Source organism: Boleophthalmus pectinirostris, unplaced genomic scaffold (genome assembly GCF_026225935.1).
Source record: "Boleophthalmus pectinirostris isolate CB_2022bp ecotype Guang Dong unplaced genomic scaffold, ASM2622593v1 HiC_scaffold_20, whole genome shotgun sequence".
Classification (NCBI taxonomy): domain Eukaryota; kingdom Metazoa; phylum Chordata; class Actinopteri; order Gobiiformes; family Gobiidae; genus Boleophthalmus; species Boleophthalmus pectinirostris.
Genome location: NW_026571153.1, coordinates 8,479,735 through 8,499,735, shown reverse-complemented (window position 1 = coordinate 8,499,735; position 20,001 = coordinate 8,479,735). Strand labels below are relative to the sequence as shown.

At 39.1% G+C, this 20,001-nt stretch overlaps 1 protein-coding gene across 3 annotated transcripts in view; it reads right to left on the bottom strand.

Moving 5' to 3' along the window:
• afap1 (actin filament associated protein 1) overlaps positions 1-20,001 on the bottom strand; it is a 157,058-nt gene that overhangs the window by 115,244 nt on the left and 21,813 nt on the right. For all 3 annotated transcript variants that reach the window (XM_055156658.1, XM_055156659.1, XM_055156660.1), the window contains exon 2: positions 7,628-7,684. In XM_055156658.1, coding sequence (XP_055012633.1) covers positions 7,628-7,684 — 57 coding nt within the window. The remainder of the gene's footprint in view (positions 1-7,627; positions 7,685-20,001) is intronic.

Sequence of the window (20,001 nt, the reverse complement as noted above, 5' to 3'; positions counted from 1 at the left end):
AACGAAGAAATATTGTTGTTAAAATGCATTTGGTTCTTACAAAACTGCAATATATCACAGAGTATCGTGCAGTATATTGATTATCGCATCGCCATATCGTGATAATATCGTATCATGAGCCATTATGCGTGTAAAGATATCCAAGTCTCACGATACGATATTGTCACGGTATGAACCTCACGGTACGATATTTATTGTGATATCGTGGGAAAGCTCGCGATATGGTGGGGAGGCTCATGATTTTTAATATTTAGATTTGATATTTAAATCTCTCGGTACAATATTTGCACGATATACATCTCACGGTACGATATTTATTGCGATATTTTGTGGAGGCAAAACTGTTAATATGCTACTTTTCCCTCTTAAAATGCCTTGACAAGACTTAATCCAAAGAACTAAGACTTAAAAGTGCTTCGAACTGTTATTTCTTCTTGTAGTCGGCACTGAAATGGAGCAAAGGATCATGGTCTATGTAGTTCCCTCTGTCTTTTTTTTTTTTTTTTTTTTTTTTTTAGCTATTGCTGCACCATAACTCTTAATTTAAGCAAAGAGACTTGTAATTTGATATATTGTGATGGTCCACGATATTATTGTGAGAACTTTGACGATACGATATCACGATAATTCCATTATTATTACATCCCTAAGAGGCATGTATTGTGTATAATATTAAATTGTGAGGGAACCTGTGATTTTCAGCCATAATTTGAGCTCTAGACTATTAAGGTTAGGGACATTTTGGGGTTTAGTTTTGGGAAATAGAGCTGGTTCTTAATTTGTTTGAAAAAATATCATCTTACCAACTATGTCTGTCAAGGTAATGACTATATTGACCTTTTGTTCAAAATATGAAAGCTGGAACAATATATTTTGGAGCTCACTATTTATACTGAGTACATTTTCTTTCTAAAAGTGGGGATATTTGGGGTATTTTTGTTGTAATACAATAAGATTTGAGCTGTAAACGGTTGAAAAAGTCACTTCTATGGCTAATTCATGGTTCATTTTACTATTTATGTGTTTCAGCTTAGGCATTTAAACCCATTTAAAAATGTTTTACTGGGTTTATCCTGTTTTATTTTAACTGCATAAGTGGCATAAAGTAGTTTCTATATTATCATTTATCGCAATATTTATCTGTAGTAATATGTGCTTCAAAACCTGTTATTGTTAAAGGCCAAAATAACAATTTTTTATGTTGAAATGAAGCAAGTCAAGTGGAGGTTGACTTCTGTTTGTAATACAAGGAAGTCCATTCAGTTCAGTAATGAATTAGGGAAAAATATGTGGAAAAATATTATATCATCATCACAATTTTCTTAGAGCCTAGCCAAGTTCTGTCTTACAAGTTGGATACTCAACTTTTCTTGTAATTGTCTTTCATTGGTGAGTATATTGTAAAAGTCCATTGTTATAAAATTAACCACTCCAAAAAGTATTTTATCTATACACATCCACTTGTCCACACTGTTTCACTTCACTATCTATAAAAAGTTGTTCTAAAGCTGTGCACATGCCTAGTTATGTGCCAAAGGGTTTGTGAGAGAATTGAATGTTGTAACTGTAAAGATACAGTATGTGCTTTCATACTTCAGTGAGATTGATCCAGTCCCTTCTACCTTCTGTTTGAATCCAGAAGGGTCTGAAATTGGACCACAGCTCGTGAAAACTCAAGTTTGGATGGAAGTTTAAGTACCAGCCAAAAAAAATGTCCAATGAAGAAGAAAAAAAAACATATATAAGTCACTACTGGTCGCATTTTTGGGGGGAAATTTATTTTTATAAAATTAGAGCCCAGGAACCGACATTTCAACTTGAAAGGCAAGTTCTAGTAACTCTCCATCTCACTCCAAATCACTAAATCCAACCTTCATTCTCTGTGTCACTTCTGAGCAACTCCACGACCTCCAGAGGTAAACGGAGCGCTGCCTCCTCTTCTGTGTCGCTGTCACCAGACTCAGCATCAGTTCCAGTTATAATTATTCCGGCTTTTCTGAATCCCGACAGGATGTTTTGGTTGTCACTGAAGTCCAGGCTGTGTCAATCCATCCAATGACTTCCAGTAAAGTTGCACGTCGCACTTTCCCGGTTCCCATGAAGCTGTGTTCTCCATCCCCGCTTTCTGCCAGTCCTTCACAAGTTTCTCACTCACTCCAAACTTTCTTTCTGCTGCTTGGTTACCGTTTTTGGCTGAATATTTCACTACTTGCTGCAGGACAGAGGCTCTTTCTGCAGGAGACATGTGCAGTAGAGCCAAGTGACAGTGGTACATGAGTAACAGGAGCAGCAGATACTGACACACAAGACTAGAGCGCCCTCTCAAGGCTGTCAGTGTGAAAATTTTAATAGATAAGTCGCACCGGAGTATAAGAGCAGGACCGCCTAAACCAGGGGTGTCAAACTCATTTTGGTCCGGGGGCCGTATCCAACCTATTTTGATCCCAAAGGGGCCGGATCAGAAAACTCATGTCATATAAACCCCCAAAAATAACAATAAGTTCAAATATTTGTCCAGAGAAACGCAAATCTATTACAGAAATCTTTTTTAATTGATGAACTCTTTCTTATTAAAATATTATAATATTATGAACAACCTGAAACTTTAAGAAAAATTCAATTTCAACAAATAGGAATAAGTCAATTTTTCTTGGAAAATCCTGCACTCGGCTCCAATTTTCTCATTTTGGACATTTTGTTGATGAGGGTGTCACGGTCAACAGTCAAAACGATCGTCCTTTAAGAGCGTTTGGAAAGAGACAAGTCTTCATTTGTGCTGCTCTGGTGGGAGGGGCCACGTACAGAGACGCTGGAGACGCTGCTATGATAAGCACTGCAGAAAATTACCAATATTTTAATAGAAAATATAATTAAAATATTTTAGTAGAAAATCACCCAAGGGCCACATTAAAGGTCTTGGGGGGCCGGATCTGGCCCCCGGGCCTTATGTTTGACACCTGTGGCCTAAACCATGAAAAAAAGTGCGACATATAATCCGAAAAATACGGTAATAGTTCAATGCTTTGATATTTCCTTTGAGAAAATCCATGCTGTTTCCCAGTCCTCTATGTCATTTTTTCTCCTTTTTTCCATGTTTGTTTTTGACGCGAACTGAGCGTGCGTCTCTCTGATTGAGACCACGCCCCCTGAAATCGGGGAAACTTTGTAATGTTTTGTCAAAGCGTGTGTTTCTGGCTGGCCTGGTTAGCAGATTAATACACTGTCACTAGGTCGTTATATTACAGTTAGATTTTCTTTAACTTTTGTCACACAGTCCTATGATGAATATTTGCCATTTGCCTTCTGCTGAGAAACTGAATGGTTCTTCTTTGTTCCTGATGCTAAATGTCACAATTGGGTAAAACCTGACATTTTTATAATTCGAGAAGAAGGTGCAGTCACTTGGCATTGGACATCTGAGCTGACATTTTAACAAAGCCTCCTTTTATGACTGAGCAAGTTGTCACGGAGCATTAATAATTCTTCTTTTAAAACAACAGTTGTATATTATTGCTTTTGACCCTGAGGCTGACCCCAAACGCGTACATTTCCGACACGCACGCTTGACCTGGGTCGAGCCGAGCGGTCCTGAGGGTCACTTTAACCCCAAAAATCTATCAAGAGGGAAATGACCTACAGCAAAGCGTTCACACCAGTCCCCTCTCCGCAGGTTCACTTGACATATATCACCGTGTTTCTGTACTGATCAGGTAAGTGTTTATGTAGGGGCCCCTAGCTCTGGTAATTATGACACAGGGGCCTGTCATGTCGGGGCCGGCGAGGCTTAAGATTACATACTTTCAGCTTTTAGTACCTGCCTGACAGTGAAAGAGGAGCTGTTAGAAAGTAGGCTGCGGGCTGTGACATTTAAGTCCCCATTAACTCACTGCGGTGCTTAGAAATATACAATTGTGAGAGTCTTACCCATGGAAAGAGTCGGTGAAAAATTGAAAGGCAATGATGATTTCTTTATGGCCCAGTGATCTCAGTGTCACTATACAGAGAGGTACAGGCCCAGTGTCGTGTCGGGCTGTTGGTTTTATGCCCGTTTGACCAGGTCGGTGTGTCTTGATTAATTGGGTAATATTTATGTAATGAAGAAAACTCAAACATGTGCTCAGACTGCTCTTTGTTTTGTGTTAAAATGTTGAAAATTTTATAAAATATGTATAAAAACAAAAAAGAAATATACAATCGGCAATGACATCCAAGCACAGAACAAAATCAACGGTCTAAAACTTCACAAATACTGCAGTTCTTGCTAGACTTTGAGAGTGAATCAAGCCAAAAGAGCATTGGCAAAGGAGAATATCTTGCTCAAGGGCAATGCAAGAAACACCAGGGATTAAACCTGCACCCTGTTTGTGATTGACCAACAGACCAATTGTTTTTTTTAGCCAGAAATAGATTAAAATAAAGTTTGTTGTTTTGTTTTTCATTTTAGATGTTTTTTAATCACACTAAAACATATTAAAATGTACATCTTTGCTCTGTGTAGGCTTGCATCTCCACAAACCTGACCCCTATTTCACTTGGCAGAGCCTCTGTCTGTTTGTTTCCATGGAAATGTTGTTCGTTTGGTTATAATATTCCGAAGTACGCTATGAAACTCATCTATCTCCATTGCATGTACAAAGCAAGTACAGTCATCAGGCCTAAATACAGGCCAGATCTGTGATGAGTTGGGATGTGCAAAAATATTTAGTATTTTTTGGCAGATTTTACCAAGTGCCTGTTTACATGAGAACACTTGTGGGTAAAAACGGCAAAATATTTTACTGGAAGTGCTTTTCGTTTAGACGGTGATGGCGTTTTTGGGGCTTAAAAACGCAAAAATCTGAAACCACCCTCCAGAGTGGAAAAATTGAAGACACTCCGCCGTAGCGTTTTCGTCTACACTGCCCAAGACGCAAAACTCTGGTCAGATCTGTTCACGTTGCGTACACGTTTACGTCACATACATCACCACCTAGCGTCACCACCGAGCCGCCTGGCATGCATACCCAATCAAATTCCACACACTTTTGCATCACAGTATGCACGCAGATTTCCTCCCAGAAACGCTTGTCTAATCGTGGAATAAAAAAGTGAAGAAGCAACACCACTTTTGCGTCTTCTGTTCAGATCGTCATCATATAAACGTAGCCTCAATTATTTTGTTACAGCGCTACAGTTTTGTTGCTTCTTTAGTTGAAGGAAAACTCATTTCTGCATCACATTTGACATTTTCACCATTTTGATGATTAAAATGTTTGTTTTTCACATTCACTTTGCACAAGAAGTGGTTTAACAAAGACTTTTAGTATCACAGCCATGATTTGGCCTTTATTTTTTATTGAGCCATATAGAATCGATTTGAAATATATCGTATCAAATCAAAAGTGCACAAAAGTGTATCGTATCGAGGCCTATGTATCGAGTATCGTATCGGAAACTTCTTAATGATACCCAGCCGTAGTGATGAGGTGCCAAATGTGAAAAATCCACCCTGCTCTTCAGTTCATCAAAATGTGCTAAAAGATAAAAACAAAAATAACACAACAAAATATAAATTACAGTATAAGTATCAGTATTCATATTATTTCATTTATATGACCTTTTCCTGGTTATGGGACCGTTTTGAGGACCTAAAGCATTCCTAAGGCAACATTCCTCACTTTTCCTTTGAAACCCGTGGACAGGAGGAGAACCAAGTCTACCGTAAATACATTCTGAAATTGCTGACTCCTGCCAGTGCTATCTGGCCCCTAAGCAAAACTAACGTGGAATAACAAGACAAACTTTGGGCCCCTCAGACTCATTATGGAACATGTAGGGGCTGTTCATTCCTGCTGTTCCAGTCACTGTGAACTCATTTTACAGGAGCTACTTTTGAGGGTAAAGCCGATATGGATTCCAGTTACGAGCGAAGTTTGAAGATAGGGCTGGGTATCATTAAGAAGTTGTCGATACGATACATACCTCGATACAGTGAGTTTACGATTTGATACGATATATTTCAATTCGATTTGATACAGTTCAATAAAAAATAAAGGCTAAATCATGGCTGTGATAATAAAAGTCTTTGTTAAACCACTTCTTGTGAAAATTTAATATGAAAAACAACTATTTTAATCATCAAAACAGTAAAAATGTCAAACGTGCTGCATAAACAAGTTTCCTTCATCTAAACAAGCAACAAAACTGTAGTGCAGTAACAAAATAATTTAGTAAAATATACCAAAAAATACTCTTGGCGATATATCGACGCATTAATCAACATTCCTGTAAATGTACCAGAATTAGCCAGTCATCATCATATTAAATGATACGATATATCGATATTTTGATATTTTTGCACACCCCTGTTGGAAGATAAATTTACAATTTACGTTCTGGGCTGGCAAGACTTTAACAGTACAGGGTCAGTCCACCTCAGTTTACCCAGTGACTTAAACCCTACTTTGTCAAATTTTGATGAAACTTGGTATATAGGTAAATCATAGCCAGAAACGCCAAAATTTAAAATTTTAGTTTGATCAGACCAACAGTTTCGGAGATATCCCAATTTCATTTCTTCACTTTTTTGTGTGGTCGCTGAATTTCAAATTGCATTTACTCAGCAACTACTGGTCTGATATAAAAAAGCAATGTATCTCTGGAAAGGAGCAAATCATAATCATCATTTTATTTTTTTTATTTATTTAATCTATCTATCTTTTTTTTTTTTTTTTAATGCTGCTTTTATGTATTGATTTTATTATTTTTGTTCATTGATTTTATTATTATTATTTTATTTATTTTATTTTATTAGTTTCCTTATAGTTGAAACATAATTCTGATGATTTTTTTTTTTTTTTAAGTAAAATGTTTTGCATTGCTTTGTCAAGCACTTTGGAAACTGTTTTGTTTATAAAATGTGCTATGCAAATAAACTTGGATTGGATTGGATAAGGAATCCAAATCTGGCACAGTTTTGCATTTGAGTACTTTTGAGATGAAATACAATATTTTAACCTTGAAATTGACAATAAAAGGACACGCCCGACCTCAATGACTCCAATAGAAAAAATGTAGCCCTGTATGTCTACTACAACATATAAAACATCTGGAGGGGTTTTCTTTTTTTATTTTCACACATCTTTACCTAGAAGTTGACTTACCCCCCATCTTAAAACGTGCTAAATATCCAAATCTCAGCAACCATCAGTCCGATCATGCTAAAATTTGAGATTTTGGCTTTCTTGGCTCTGACTTTCCCATACACCAATTTTCTTTGCAGTTGGACAATGTGAGAGGTCAAATTTCAATGTTTTTGGGGTGAATTGAGGTGGAATGCCCCTACACTTGCTGACTTGTTTTACTTTACTTTTACACCCAAGAATTGTGCTAAAAACCGTAGATCTTTGTCAATCTGGAGCGGTGTCAATTCAAACTCCTGTCTGGTGAAATCTGAAGGAAAAATACTGCAAGGATTTTTTTAAACCTGCCACCTCCGCAAAGTTACTCCGTGTTGCTGTAACATTTTTCATGCTGAAGTCTGAAATTTTTCTTTATTAACACTTCGAAAACAAATGGAAAAAAATGAAAAGTCAACCAGTTTTGGCAGTCGAAAACAATACTAGTCTAATTCTTATTTCTTACTTACCTTTTGTGGATGCTGTAGTTTTATCTAGAAGCTTCCCGAGTGTATTCCTGGCTCCATCTGGAAAGACAAAAACGTGGTCAAACCTTAAACATTTTACAAAATATATATAAGTGCTATAGTGCAAGAAGCCTTAAAATTTTAGTTACAGAAAAGACTACACCTAAAGTTGGTATTTCCATCTGGACACGGCTCCATGGACATTGCTTCCATCTGTGAAGTGATCTACCCAAATCAAACCACACCTAATATGGCTTTTGGATAGTGTGAAATTCCAGCGCAGAAAACAAATACGAGCCAGAGTTTTCACAATGCAGATTTTGAAAGATTTGTGTTTCTTAAAATAATTAAAAAGTCAGTACATTATGTCACAGTGCGGGTTTATGGTCAGCTGGTCTGATATGTAGAACCAGCTGGACACTTGTTCATCCCCCAGAGCGTCCCAGAGCATCGGAAACACACACACACAAAAAAACAATTAGCAGCAGCTGTCCATTTAACACATGCATAAGGCCCGGTTCAGTCATGGTGGTCTGACTGCAGCTGAGTTTGCCGACAATGCAGATTTTTAGAAAGCATTTGTGTAACTTTAAAGATGAATTGTGTAGCTTTTCTGGTGGAGGATCCGCCACCTGCTTTTCTCCATGCAGATGTCATTGCTTTGTATAAAATGTTTCACAGTATGGCATTAAAACTTTCTATCATCATGGAGACCAAACCAGACCAAGTGACAGGTCAGATCTGTGCAGAGGCGACCACGCTCACAGTCAGAATGAATGTTTTTAGATTTTTTTGAGCAATAAAACCACTTGTAAAAGAATAAATGTAAGGTAGATGTCAGAATAATTTTATTATCCCATATTTGCTAAATACTTGTGTGATATTCTATGCCTATGAGTTAACCATTTATGTACTACAATTCTTTGATTTATAATGTACCAATCACTTGTATGAAAATGAAAAACCTCTGTGTGTTTGACAACTGTGTGCAGTGTCCTATCGCTCTAGTGAACATCGAGATGATTCCTCACATGAAGCAAACTCCCACTGTCACACATGCAAGAGTTATGATGGTGTCTGTCCATACCTAAGGCACCTCCTGATTGTTAATCATGTTTTATGTGTTTGGACTATGCATAGCTGCACCAGTTTCTTATTATGTCTTTGCTGGTTTCCCCTTCCCCTTGAGAATTATCATTCTGTAACTAGGGCCTCCTAATGAAATAAAAGGAGGAGAACGGCCTTGAGGCATCAGAACGTGTGGAGACTGTTGGTTTTGATGCCCACTCTCTGCCCGTTCTCCTCGCGAGTAAAACTGAATTAATCTCTTGTCTTTCTTCTTGTTTTTAATGTCTAGATAAACCTAACAGTAGATCTGTTTGATGTCATACTATGGAACATTTAAAGCAGAGCAATGAGCTATTCATAAAAACATAAAGGTGACGGACCCCTAACCGAAAAGTTACATGGTGCAACTTTAACTGTTTATCTTGCATTGATGTTCCATTCTAGAGATCGGCTGTTATCAGGTTTTTCATGGCCGTTGCCGGTACCGATTGTTTAGAGTCCAGAGTTGCCGATGTCGATAAGCTTTGCCGATATTTTTGGGCTGATATGTCTGAATCTTGTTCCCTAAAAATACATGATTTGAAATTAAAACAAATATAAATATTGGTATTATAATAGACCTTTTACCGCTCTCCATAATTAAACTATAATAAGGTAAGTTACTCTCAACGGAACTGATTTTAAACATCCACAACCCTGTTTTTACTAATAACCCATAATGGAGCAGTGTTATCTCATTTTGTGAATGCTATCAATGCACTAAAGCCGGGGTCATCAAACTAAGGCCCGCAAGCCAATTCCGGCCCTTCACGCCCCTTTGACCGGCCCCCCACCACTTTTTTTTATTACTTTTTGGCAAATAATAACACGTCTGCATCTTGTATTTTGTTTATTTTTTTCAGTTAAATTAAGTATAATCAATTATTTATATTTATATTAACATTATTATCACATATTTACATTTGTCGCTGAATTTTCGTCACCTGACAAGCTCGAGATCAAACAGTGACAGTCAACGCAGGAGCAGAGTTCTGTAGTGCAGTTAAGGACGGCAAAATGGCGAGTGTTAAAGTACCAAAAGTTGACAGAGAGTGTAGAATTTTCAAAGAACAGTGGACGACAGATTATTTTTTTGTTCTGTGTAAGGAGCTTGCAGTTTGTCTGATATGTAAAGAAAGTGAGGTGGTTTTCAACGAATATAATCTGCGTCGTCAGGATCATACAATTCTGTTATACAGCCGACCCGATCCCGGCCCCCATCACAGTCAGGAGAGATAATGTGGCTGTGGATAAAGCTTTATGCAGCAACTGGTGAGTACAAACCAAATACTGGCCTAGGCAGGAGATTTAAGGTCAATGGCAGATAAGCAAAAAGGTGTAAATATCAGCCTGATATATCGGCGGACTGATATAACGGTTTATCTAGTGTCGTAGTACTCGAGATTGGTCTCGGTCTTGACTCGGTCTCGACTCGAGCTTGAACTCGGTCTCGACTCGAGCTGGAACTCGGTCTCGACTCGAGCTGGAACTCGGTCTCGACTCGAGCTGGAACTCGGTCTCGACTCGAGCTTGACTCGGTCTCGACTCGAGCTTGAACTCGGTCTTGACTCGAGCTTGACTCGGTCTCGACTCGAGCTTGAACTCGGTCTTGACTCGAGCTTGACTCGAGGCTTGAACTCGGTCTTGTCTCGGTCTTGAAGGCGCTTGAACTCGGTCTTGTCTCGGGTCTTGTCTCGAAGGCTTGAACTCGGTCTCTTGACTCAGGTCTTGACTCGTCTTGACTCAGTCTTGACTCAGGTCTTGACTCAGTCTTGTCTCGGTCTTGACTCAGTCTTGACTCAGTCTTGTCTCGTCTTGTCTCGGTCTTGTCTCGGTCTTGAAGGCGCTTGAACTCGGTCTTGTCTCGGTCTTGTCTCGGTCTCGGTCTTGTCTCGGTCTTGTCTCGGTCTTGGTCTCTGGTCTCGGTCTCTCTCGTCTCGGTCCTGTCTCGGTCCTGTCTCGGTCCTGTCTCGGTCCTGTCTCGGTCTTGTAGGCGCTTGAACTCGGGTCTTGTCTCAGACTGGATGTCTGACAATCGACAAGTGCGATCATATTTCATTACACCCATCAATAAACTTCTTACCGCGACATGTGGTTGAAATTTGCCCAACAAAAGTGCATAAATGCATCTGTATTTGTCATGATGTGTGTTTGATAAATGTGCAGAGGCTGGTAACTCCCACTGTAAAACCAGTAAGAGAATGTAACTCCAGTTAGAAACTTGAAAAAACAGGTTTCAAAATCCTCCTCACTTTGATCACTTTCTTCACAGTTTTCTGTAAAGTGCCAAAGTTATCAAATTGTGGGTGAGAGTCCAAAAAGAGGCACAGATTGTTTCAGTGCAGTACAGTTTGCTTATTTTATGCCTAAATGAACATTAATCAGATAAAGTGGGGATAGATTTATAAAAAAATATTGGTATACATGTGCCAAAATAACTTTAAAACACAAATAAATGTAGAAAATGGCAAAGAAGGTCTCGATTTGGTCTCGATGGGCCATGGTCTTGGTCTCAACCCTCAGAGGTCTTGGTCTTGTCTCGGTCTTAGGGCCCTGTGGTCTCAGACAGGTCTTGGTCTTGATTAGTGCAGTCTTGACTATAACACTAGGCTTTTCTCGACTCAGTTTTAAACAACAAGGAACAGAATGTCACTCTGTATCATCCATGTATCGTGACTCACCTTTACAGAAATTCACCTGAAAAAGACCTGGTATGTATAGATGTATTACTCATCTCACTTCCATACAATAGCCGTCAGGAAATTCTACAGTCCCTGCTTCCCCACAAATGACTGAAAATGTGGCAGCGATTATGTGCAAACAGCCTCACGAACATACCGCAATCATAATGGAGCCAAGGCGGGTGAATTGTCTTGGTCAAACGTGGGGACTTGTCCGTGTAATCCCTCATTTGTTTAGAAGTCAAACTCAGAATTGAAAAACAAAACAAAAACACTGTGCAGCTGACTACCTTGGAAAACCTTTTCAACCATAAAATCCTGGGACATTTCAAACCACTTTATTCCAACTGCTCAGACAAACTAGTTGTAACTTTGCAAACAGTCCCTGAGCTGCAGCGGCCCAGTATAAAAGCCATCTGCCGGAGTTGTGCGGTGGGTGATCCCGAGCATGGAAGAGATGGGATGACATCACTAGTTTCCACTGAACTGAAGGGGGAAGCCAGGGGGCGGGGCCAGAGCTGTTCCAGTTTATGTCACATACAATGCACTGGGCTGGTCCTTCGAGTCATCTGTATATAATCTCACAACACTTCCGTCATTTCATAATTGGATGATTCAGAATTTGGAGTTTGCGAGCAGGCAGTAAAACAGATTTGAAAAGGTTAGAAGACTGAGAAAGTAGCAAAAGAGAATTTAACTAGTTGGCACATGCACGTTTTGCGTATTTAAAGGAGCAATGTGTAACCTTTCTGGTCTGCTACCTTCTTGTCTCCAAGTTCGCTTGACTTGGAATGTTCCACAGTATGGCATAAAACCCACTCTTTTTCACTGACAAAAGTTCAAAACTTTTCCATGACTTTTTCATGACCTTAAGTGAATTTTCCATTACTTTATGGTGCCCTACAAGTGTAGAATTGAGTATAGAGTATAATAGAGTATACTTTTAGGGTTAAATGTGAAATGTTAAGTCTTTCCACTCACCTTATGGTTTGGTATAGAGCTGCTCGATTATGGAAAAAATTATCACGATATTATTTTTAAGTTACACGATGCATTTGTTCAGCAATTCTCTCTCTAAAAAAAAAACACTTTATTATTGATAATTTATGCAAAACTTCCAAATTGAAAATAAATATAGGTTACAAATCTGTACTATAGAGCAGTTTTGGATTGTATAAAACATAAAATGAATAAAAATACACTTTGAACATGAAATAAGGCATAGAAAAACATAAATGTATCCAAAATAAACTATATCCAGCTGTTCTACAATCTTTATATTTAAAAAAGTCAATAAATATATTTATTTATATAAAAGCTTAATCATTTCAATTCGATTACATGAGTTTGGAGATCGTTTGACACACAAGTCAAAATAGCGATCAAAACTCGATTAATTGCGCAGCCTTAGTATGTTATTATAGTTTTTTAACATTCAAAATACTGTCAGTGCATTTATTGTCATCTCTTTTAAACAAAAGAGCCCACGATATCGATACTGTATCAAATAAGAAAACGAAAAAACAACTATTTTTTCTTCATTATTTTTCTCCAAAACCAAAATGAAAAAAAACGGATAACGATAAATTTTTTCAGTTTTTGATTTTGTGTTTAAATGAATAATGGAAAAAACTGATAACGTCCGTTTCCGTGACTTAAACTGCGATGCCGGACTAAACCAGGACTAAACCAGTCTCAGTCCTGGTCACAGTTCTGGTCACCCGACAGTCTCTGTGGCGCACCTCCGGGTCTGTCCCGACACCCAGTCCTGGTTTAGTCCTGGTTTAGTCCTGGTTTAGTCCTGGTTTAGTCCTGGTTTAGTCCTGGTTCAGTCCGTATGCAGCACAGAAGTCCGAAGAAGAAGATTTTGTCCGATTCTGAAGTTTTCGATTTTGTATTTAAATGAAAAGTGGAAAAAATGGATAACATTTCCCGTTTCCATGACTTAAACCGTGATGGTGGACTTTTGCATAGCATACGGACTGAACCAAGATTGAATCAGGACTGAACCAGGACTAAACCAGAGGATTAAACCAGGACTGAACCAGGAGTGAACCAGAACTGAGTGCTGGGATGGGTCTGGAGGTGTGCCCGCGTAGACTGTCAGGTGATCAGGACTGAGACCGAGACCGGGACCAGACCAGGACTGAGAGAAACAGTGAAAATGTCAAATGAAGTTTCCTTCTACTGAACAAGCGACTAAACTGTAGCGCTGTAACAAAATAATTTAGTAAAATACACCCAAAAATACTCTCGGCAATATATCGATACAGCAGCCCACGATATCGATACTGTATCACCACATTAACACATGATATACTGATATTTCTGCACACCCCTACTAATGTCATCCTGTGGAAAATTCTACCGCAGCAACAACAAGCAGGTGGTGAACCCTCAAGCCAAAAAGCCACATAATTCAGCCTACTCTGTGGAAATACTCGAGGAAACCGGCAAAAAAAAGAAAGATTTATTTATTTCTGCTGACTCAATATCAAAGGCGAGTTATTGAGAGAACTAAAATTGATGATGTCATGTTTTTAAACTGCATAATTTATTTCAACATCATTATTTTTAATCAGCTAAATGCCTTTAATAACAAACTCCGGTTATTAAATAGTTACAACAGTGTGTCTTGGATTGACTTATGGAGTTACGATCTGAAGGCTCAAACCGGAGAGAGCGGGCCATGTTTTGAATTTTCCAAGCTGCTCAGAGATTCCATGGAAACATCCCTGCCACAAATATTAAATCTGACTTACAAATTTATGAAGAAATAAATAGCCAATGCACACTAAATCATTAACTCTGGAGCCTGAAGCCTTGGAAAGAGTCGCTGAAATATTAGCATCATTTTCTCTTTTTCCAGGTTCATATTAGGGGTGTGGCGCTGTCATTATCAGGCTAAATACAGTGCCCAGAATAGCTGACATTTTCACCAGGAAACAGTGGATAAAGTGGGTTAGAATAACTACCCGATGGAAAGTTACCATGAAATTGACTTGTAGCCTCTTGTGTTAGGTCCCACTGCACTTGTACAAATAGTGAGGGAGCGACATGCACGCACTGACCCACAGCGCGGGAAACACATGTATGTAGTCGAACGTCTACAAAGCCACACGACTGAGGAAACAGCACAGCTCTAGTGTGGAAAGCGTTAAGCCAGTGAGTTCTAGCAGTTTTTCTAGCAGGTCTGCCACGATGATTACTATATCGAATTATATTGCACATTTTTTGGTCGATTTGATCAACTTCACAGAATTTATTTAGACTATGAATGCACCAAATCCGTGTGTCATTCGTTCATTTGTTTTCCAAAATAAAACTAAAAATAAGAAAATGAAAAAACAATTATTTTCTTCATGCTTTGTCTCCAAAACCAAAATGAAAAAAACAGATAATGATTTGATTTTTCAGTTTTTGATTTTGTGTTTAAATGGAAAACACTGATAACAGCGGTTTCCTGTTTACGTGATTTAAACTGTGATGCCGGACTGAACCGGGACTGAACCAGGACTGAACCAGGACTGATTGTCGGGACGGGTGCGGAGGTGCACCCGTGTAGACTGTCAGTTGATCAGGACTGAGACCGGGGCCAGACCGAGACTGAGACCGGGACCAGACCGGGACTGAGACCGGGACCAAGACCGGGACTGAGACCGGGACCAAGACCGGGACCGAGACCGGGACCAAGACCGGGACTAGACCGGGACTAACACCGGGACTGACACTGGGACTGAGACCAGAACTAAACCAGGTCTCTGAACTGGTCTCAGTCCTGATTCAAACTGTATGTCGCAAAAGTCCCACATCGATTGTCAGGTGATCAGGACTGAGACCGGGACTCAGACCGGGACTGAGACCGGGACCAGTTCGGGACTGAGACCGAGACCAGTCCGGGACTGAGACCGGGACTGAGACCGGGACTGAGACCGGGACTGAGACCGGGACTGAGACCGGGACTGAGACCGGGACTGACACCAGACCGGGACTGACACCAGGACTGACACCGGGACTGAGACCAGAACTAAACCAGGTCTCTGAACCGGTCTCAGTCCTGATTCAGTCCTGGTTCAATCCATATGCGTCGCAAAAGTCCAACATCGTAGTTTAAGTTACGGAAACGGGATTCGGCCATTATACATTTTTTCCATTAATCATTTAAACACAAAATTGAAAACTGAAAAAACAAATCATTATCATTTTTTTTTCAATTAAGTTTTGGAGACAAATAATGAAGAAAACTGTTGTTTTTTCATTTTCTTATTTTTGGTTTTACTTTGAAAAACAAATGAACGAATGATACATGGACAGCACCAATCCAGCTTTGTCGATACTTGGCTTTTAGTATCTTCCAAGACCTGAGATCAATCAGTACTACTATTTATTTTCTGTAAACACAAATGAGATGATAAATGTTAACCAAATGTGTTTTTGTAAAAATTTAATAACACAATTTTGTTTTGTTTTTCGACCTGTAAATCAACCAGTAATGAAGTTATAGCTCAAAATCTTGGAACTGATATCAGATCCAAAGATTTTCAGTACTGACACTGTTATTATCAGTGCATCGGTGCAAAATTGCAGCTCATTCGACTATACATTTGTGTCTGTGGACCTAAAGCTTAAAAAGAAAAAAAATCTAAATTCAAGAATCGAGACAGACGAGTGGATCGCCCGCAGAGAAATACAACCCCCCCCACACACACTCTAAATACTACTTATAGAGGCTTCTTGACCAACCTTATAGCCACTCGAGAAGATCAGAGTGGGTTCCTGGGTTCGTAGTTTTGTGACGCGCTTGGAGATGATTGTAAACAGATACGGTGGGATCCAGAATGCATTTTGGAGATGAATGGGAAAAGTTGGAAAATAAAGGGTGAGTATAGAGGAAGAGTGGCGGTCAACAAAAATGACAGCTACCCAGCCCTGACCCTTCAACCAAACCGAGTAACGTGTCAAGAATGCTTCAGTCGTCCAGGTAGAATCCATGGCGAAGAGAAAATTCAGTTTGTCGACTGGACAAAAGTTAGTTTGGTTGAAGACGTTTCACAGCTCATCCAAGCTCCTTCTTCAGTTCTGGTCAGACGCTGGCCTTATATCTGTCTGCAGGGAAGAGCTAACTAACTACTCTGAAACTAATACCTACTTGGAGGCCATTTTTGTTAAGAAAGAGACTCCTTCTCTAAACAGAAATGGAGGCCTCAGACACCATCTATCTCCTATTTACAACTCCATCCTCAAACCTAATTCAAAACAAACAAGAGAACAATATCAGGAAGTGTCCACGAGCGTCTGACCAGAACTGAAGAAGCAGCTTGGATGAGCTGCGAAACGTCTTCAACCAAACTAACTTTTGTCCAGTCGACAAACTGAATTTTCTCCTCGCCAAAACGAGTAACAGGTAAGTGCTCGCTTTTACATTCTTCCATAGACACACATGCACGCGTACCTGCCCACGTGAGCCCCGCCCCTCTGCACCAGAACAACACACCCACACCTTCAACCACACAGTGCACCACTCCTGACTCCTACACCAATAGTTAATCAAATTACACTGCATCAAATATTTTAGACTGGGAACATTCAACGCTGTAGCAGAGGCGTGCACCAAGGGTCTTAACTAGGACCTTTGATTTTCATCGCAAACACATAAACAGCTGTTACTGTTACTGTTACCGCTGTCCAGTAAAGTAGTAAATCCTTTTCCTCCTGTGCCTGGTGTCTCTTGTAGAGCTTTTTCAGGTGATCCTCAGCCTGGACTTGTTATGGACCGAGTTTACCCCACAAAACCAAAAACAACAGCTGTTTCTCTTCACCCAACACTAGTACACTACCCCGAAGACTCGCTGCTGACAATGTGTTTTGAGTTGCACCCAAAACAAATCCTGAACTGCAAAGTGAAGCAGGGTGAATCACAGTACACAGTGGGTCACGAGGGTTTATAACTGTTTACGCTTAGATGCAGAGAGATGACTTTGTGCTGCTAAATACTAACATTTGTTGATTGTATTTATTATTTACAAGAGAGAAGTTGAACACGGCAGCTTTAATTTCTGGATTTTGCAATAATTAACCATAATTATTGATATAAACATGGGCAAATATCAATTATCAAGATCAACACTGAATATACTGACTAAAAGGATTTGGAAAAAAAATATCTAATTGCAATTTTTCTGACAAGAACTGCAATCCAATTTGAGATTTATGTCTTAATAATAGGATTCTGTTCACACATTTTAAACATATCCATAAGAATTGACATAAAGACTGAAATATAAGCTGACAAATTGATCTAAACTACAAGGTTCGCCGCTTTTACACAGAATAAGACTGGATATTTTGTTGTTTTAGAGGAAATTATGGGACTTAAAATTGCAAATATCGATACAACTGTGATTAATCTCGCAGCTTTACCAAAAAAAGGGCTGCAACATTAATCACAGCTTTATTATCTAAGCTTGAATTGGGACTAAACACCTACGCTCCACCCAAAACCACATTTCAAATAGGGCTGTTAAACTGGACAGTACTTGTGGACTAAAGAAGAGCGTGAGTGGAGAGGAGGGGCAGAGTCTGAGGGTTTAATAACGAACAGTGCGACTGATCGAATAAGTATCCACATTTCAAACTCTGTCCCTTCAGGTTGGGCGTAATCAGTCTTTTGGGACGTCACCAACTACTGGAAATTGCAGACTAGAGCTGGTTATCATTCAGAAGTTGCCGATACAATACGCACTTCAAAACATAGGCCTCGATATGATACATATCTCAATACAGTCAGCTTTCGATTCGATATATTTCAGTACGATATATTTCAAATCTATTCGATACAGTTCAATAAAAAATAAAGGCTAAATCATGGCTGTGATACTAAAAGTCTTTGTTAAACCACTCCTTGTGCAAAGTTAATTTGAAACACATCCATTTTAATCATCAAAACAGTGAAAATGTCAAATGTGTCGCATAAACAAGTTTCTTTCCTCTCACCAAGCAGAAAAACTGTAGCGCTGTAACAAAATAATTAGTAAAATATACCAAAAAATACTCTTGGCGATATATCGATACAGCAGCCCATGATATCAACAATGTGTCATCACATTTAACAATATGATATATTGATATTTTTGCACAACCCTATTGCAGATGCCACTGGAGGCAGATTTAAGTGTTTTTGACCAGAAAGCTGCAAATTTACTCAGTTTGTAGTAAAGTTGCCAAAAATAACTCGGAACAGTCAATAAGGCTATTAAAACACCATTTACACAGTTTGGTAGTGAAAAGAAGTGTATTTAGTGTTTAGTTCAACTTAAATAAGGCATGAAGATTATTTTTAAGTCTGTACCACATAGCGACGAGTTTATAGAAGTAGAACTGTGGTTTTAAACTTGGTGCCCAAATAAATTAAGACCAGCTTTTTTGGTTAAAGTGAAAACCGATTTTATCTCGTCACAACGTTGAAATTTTAATCCATGCTTTTATTACCTCTCGTTTAGATTATTGTAACTCGCTTTACACTGGACTCATTCACCTAGAGCTATTGCTGAAACTTTAACTGGGTCATGTAAATGTCACCCCCGTCCTTCAGTCTCTTCACTTTCACATCAATTTTATGGCTCCTCAGTATCTGTCTGACCTGCTTGTATCTCACGCCCCCTCTTCTGCTCTCAGGTCCGTAGATCAGGCTCTCCTCCACGTCCCAGGACCAGGAGAAAACAAAGAGGAGATCGGGCTTTTGCAGTAGCTGCTCCGAGGTTGTGGAATCAGCTCCCTCTGCACATTAGGCTGACTGACTCACTGCCTGTAAAAACTCACTTTTTCTTTAAAGCCAAAGTTTTAACATGTCTGAGGGTTGACTTTTTATTTGTTTTTGTACTGTATTATTTTTACTTGTAACTGTCACTGTATTTGTCACTGTTTGTTATGTGCTTTGTGTACAACACTTTGGTCGACTGTGTTGTTTTCAAAGTGCTCTAGAAATAAAGTTGAGTTGAATGACTTAAAATGCTTCCTATAATCATACTGTACGGGCCAAATCAGCAAGATACCTGAGGGCCAGCAAAAATTTGTCACAGGCCATAGTTGGGTTAGACCATTGTTTCCCAGAGACGGGTTGCAAGAGATTTTTTGGGTTTTGGGTTGCCTTGTCACGATCTGCATGTAGGTCTGCAATATACAGTTCTGAAACATGAGATTTTCTGTGCTCACAAAAATGAAGACAAAGCACAGAAACAGACTGAATCCTGAGCGTGATGTGTGTGTTGCACTCTTTTCCTGCACAACGGACTGAGAAGCGGTACAAAAACGCAGACAAGCTTGCCTGTCTCATTAGAAATGCTGAAATTGTTTTGTATAGGGATGTAACAATAACCAAAATATTGTGATATTGTATCATCAAAAGTCTCTCAATAATATCGTGGACCATCACAATATATCGAATCACTAGTTTCTTTGCTTAAATTCATTCCTATCGTGCAGCAATAGCTAAAAAACAGAGGGAACTACATAGACCATGATCCTTTGCTGTTTTGGCGCAAACAACATGAAGAAATAGCAGTTCTAAGCACTTTTAAATCTTAGTTTTTT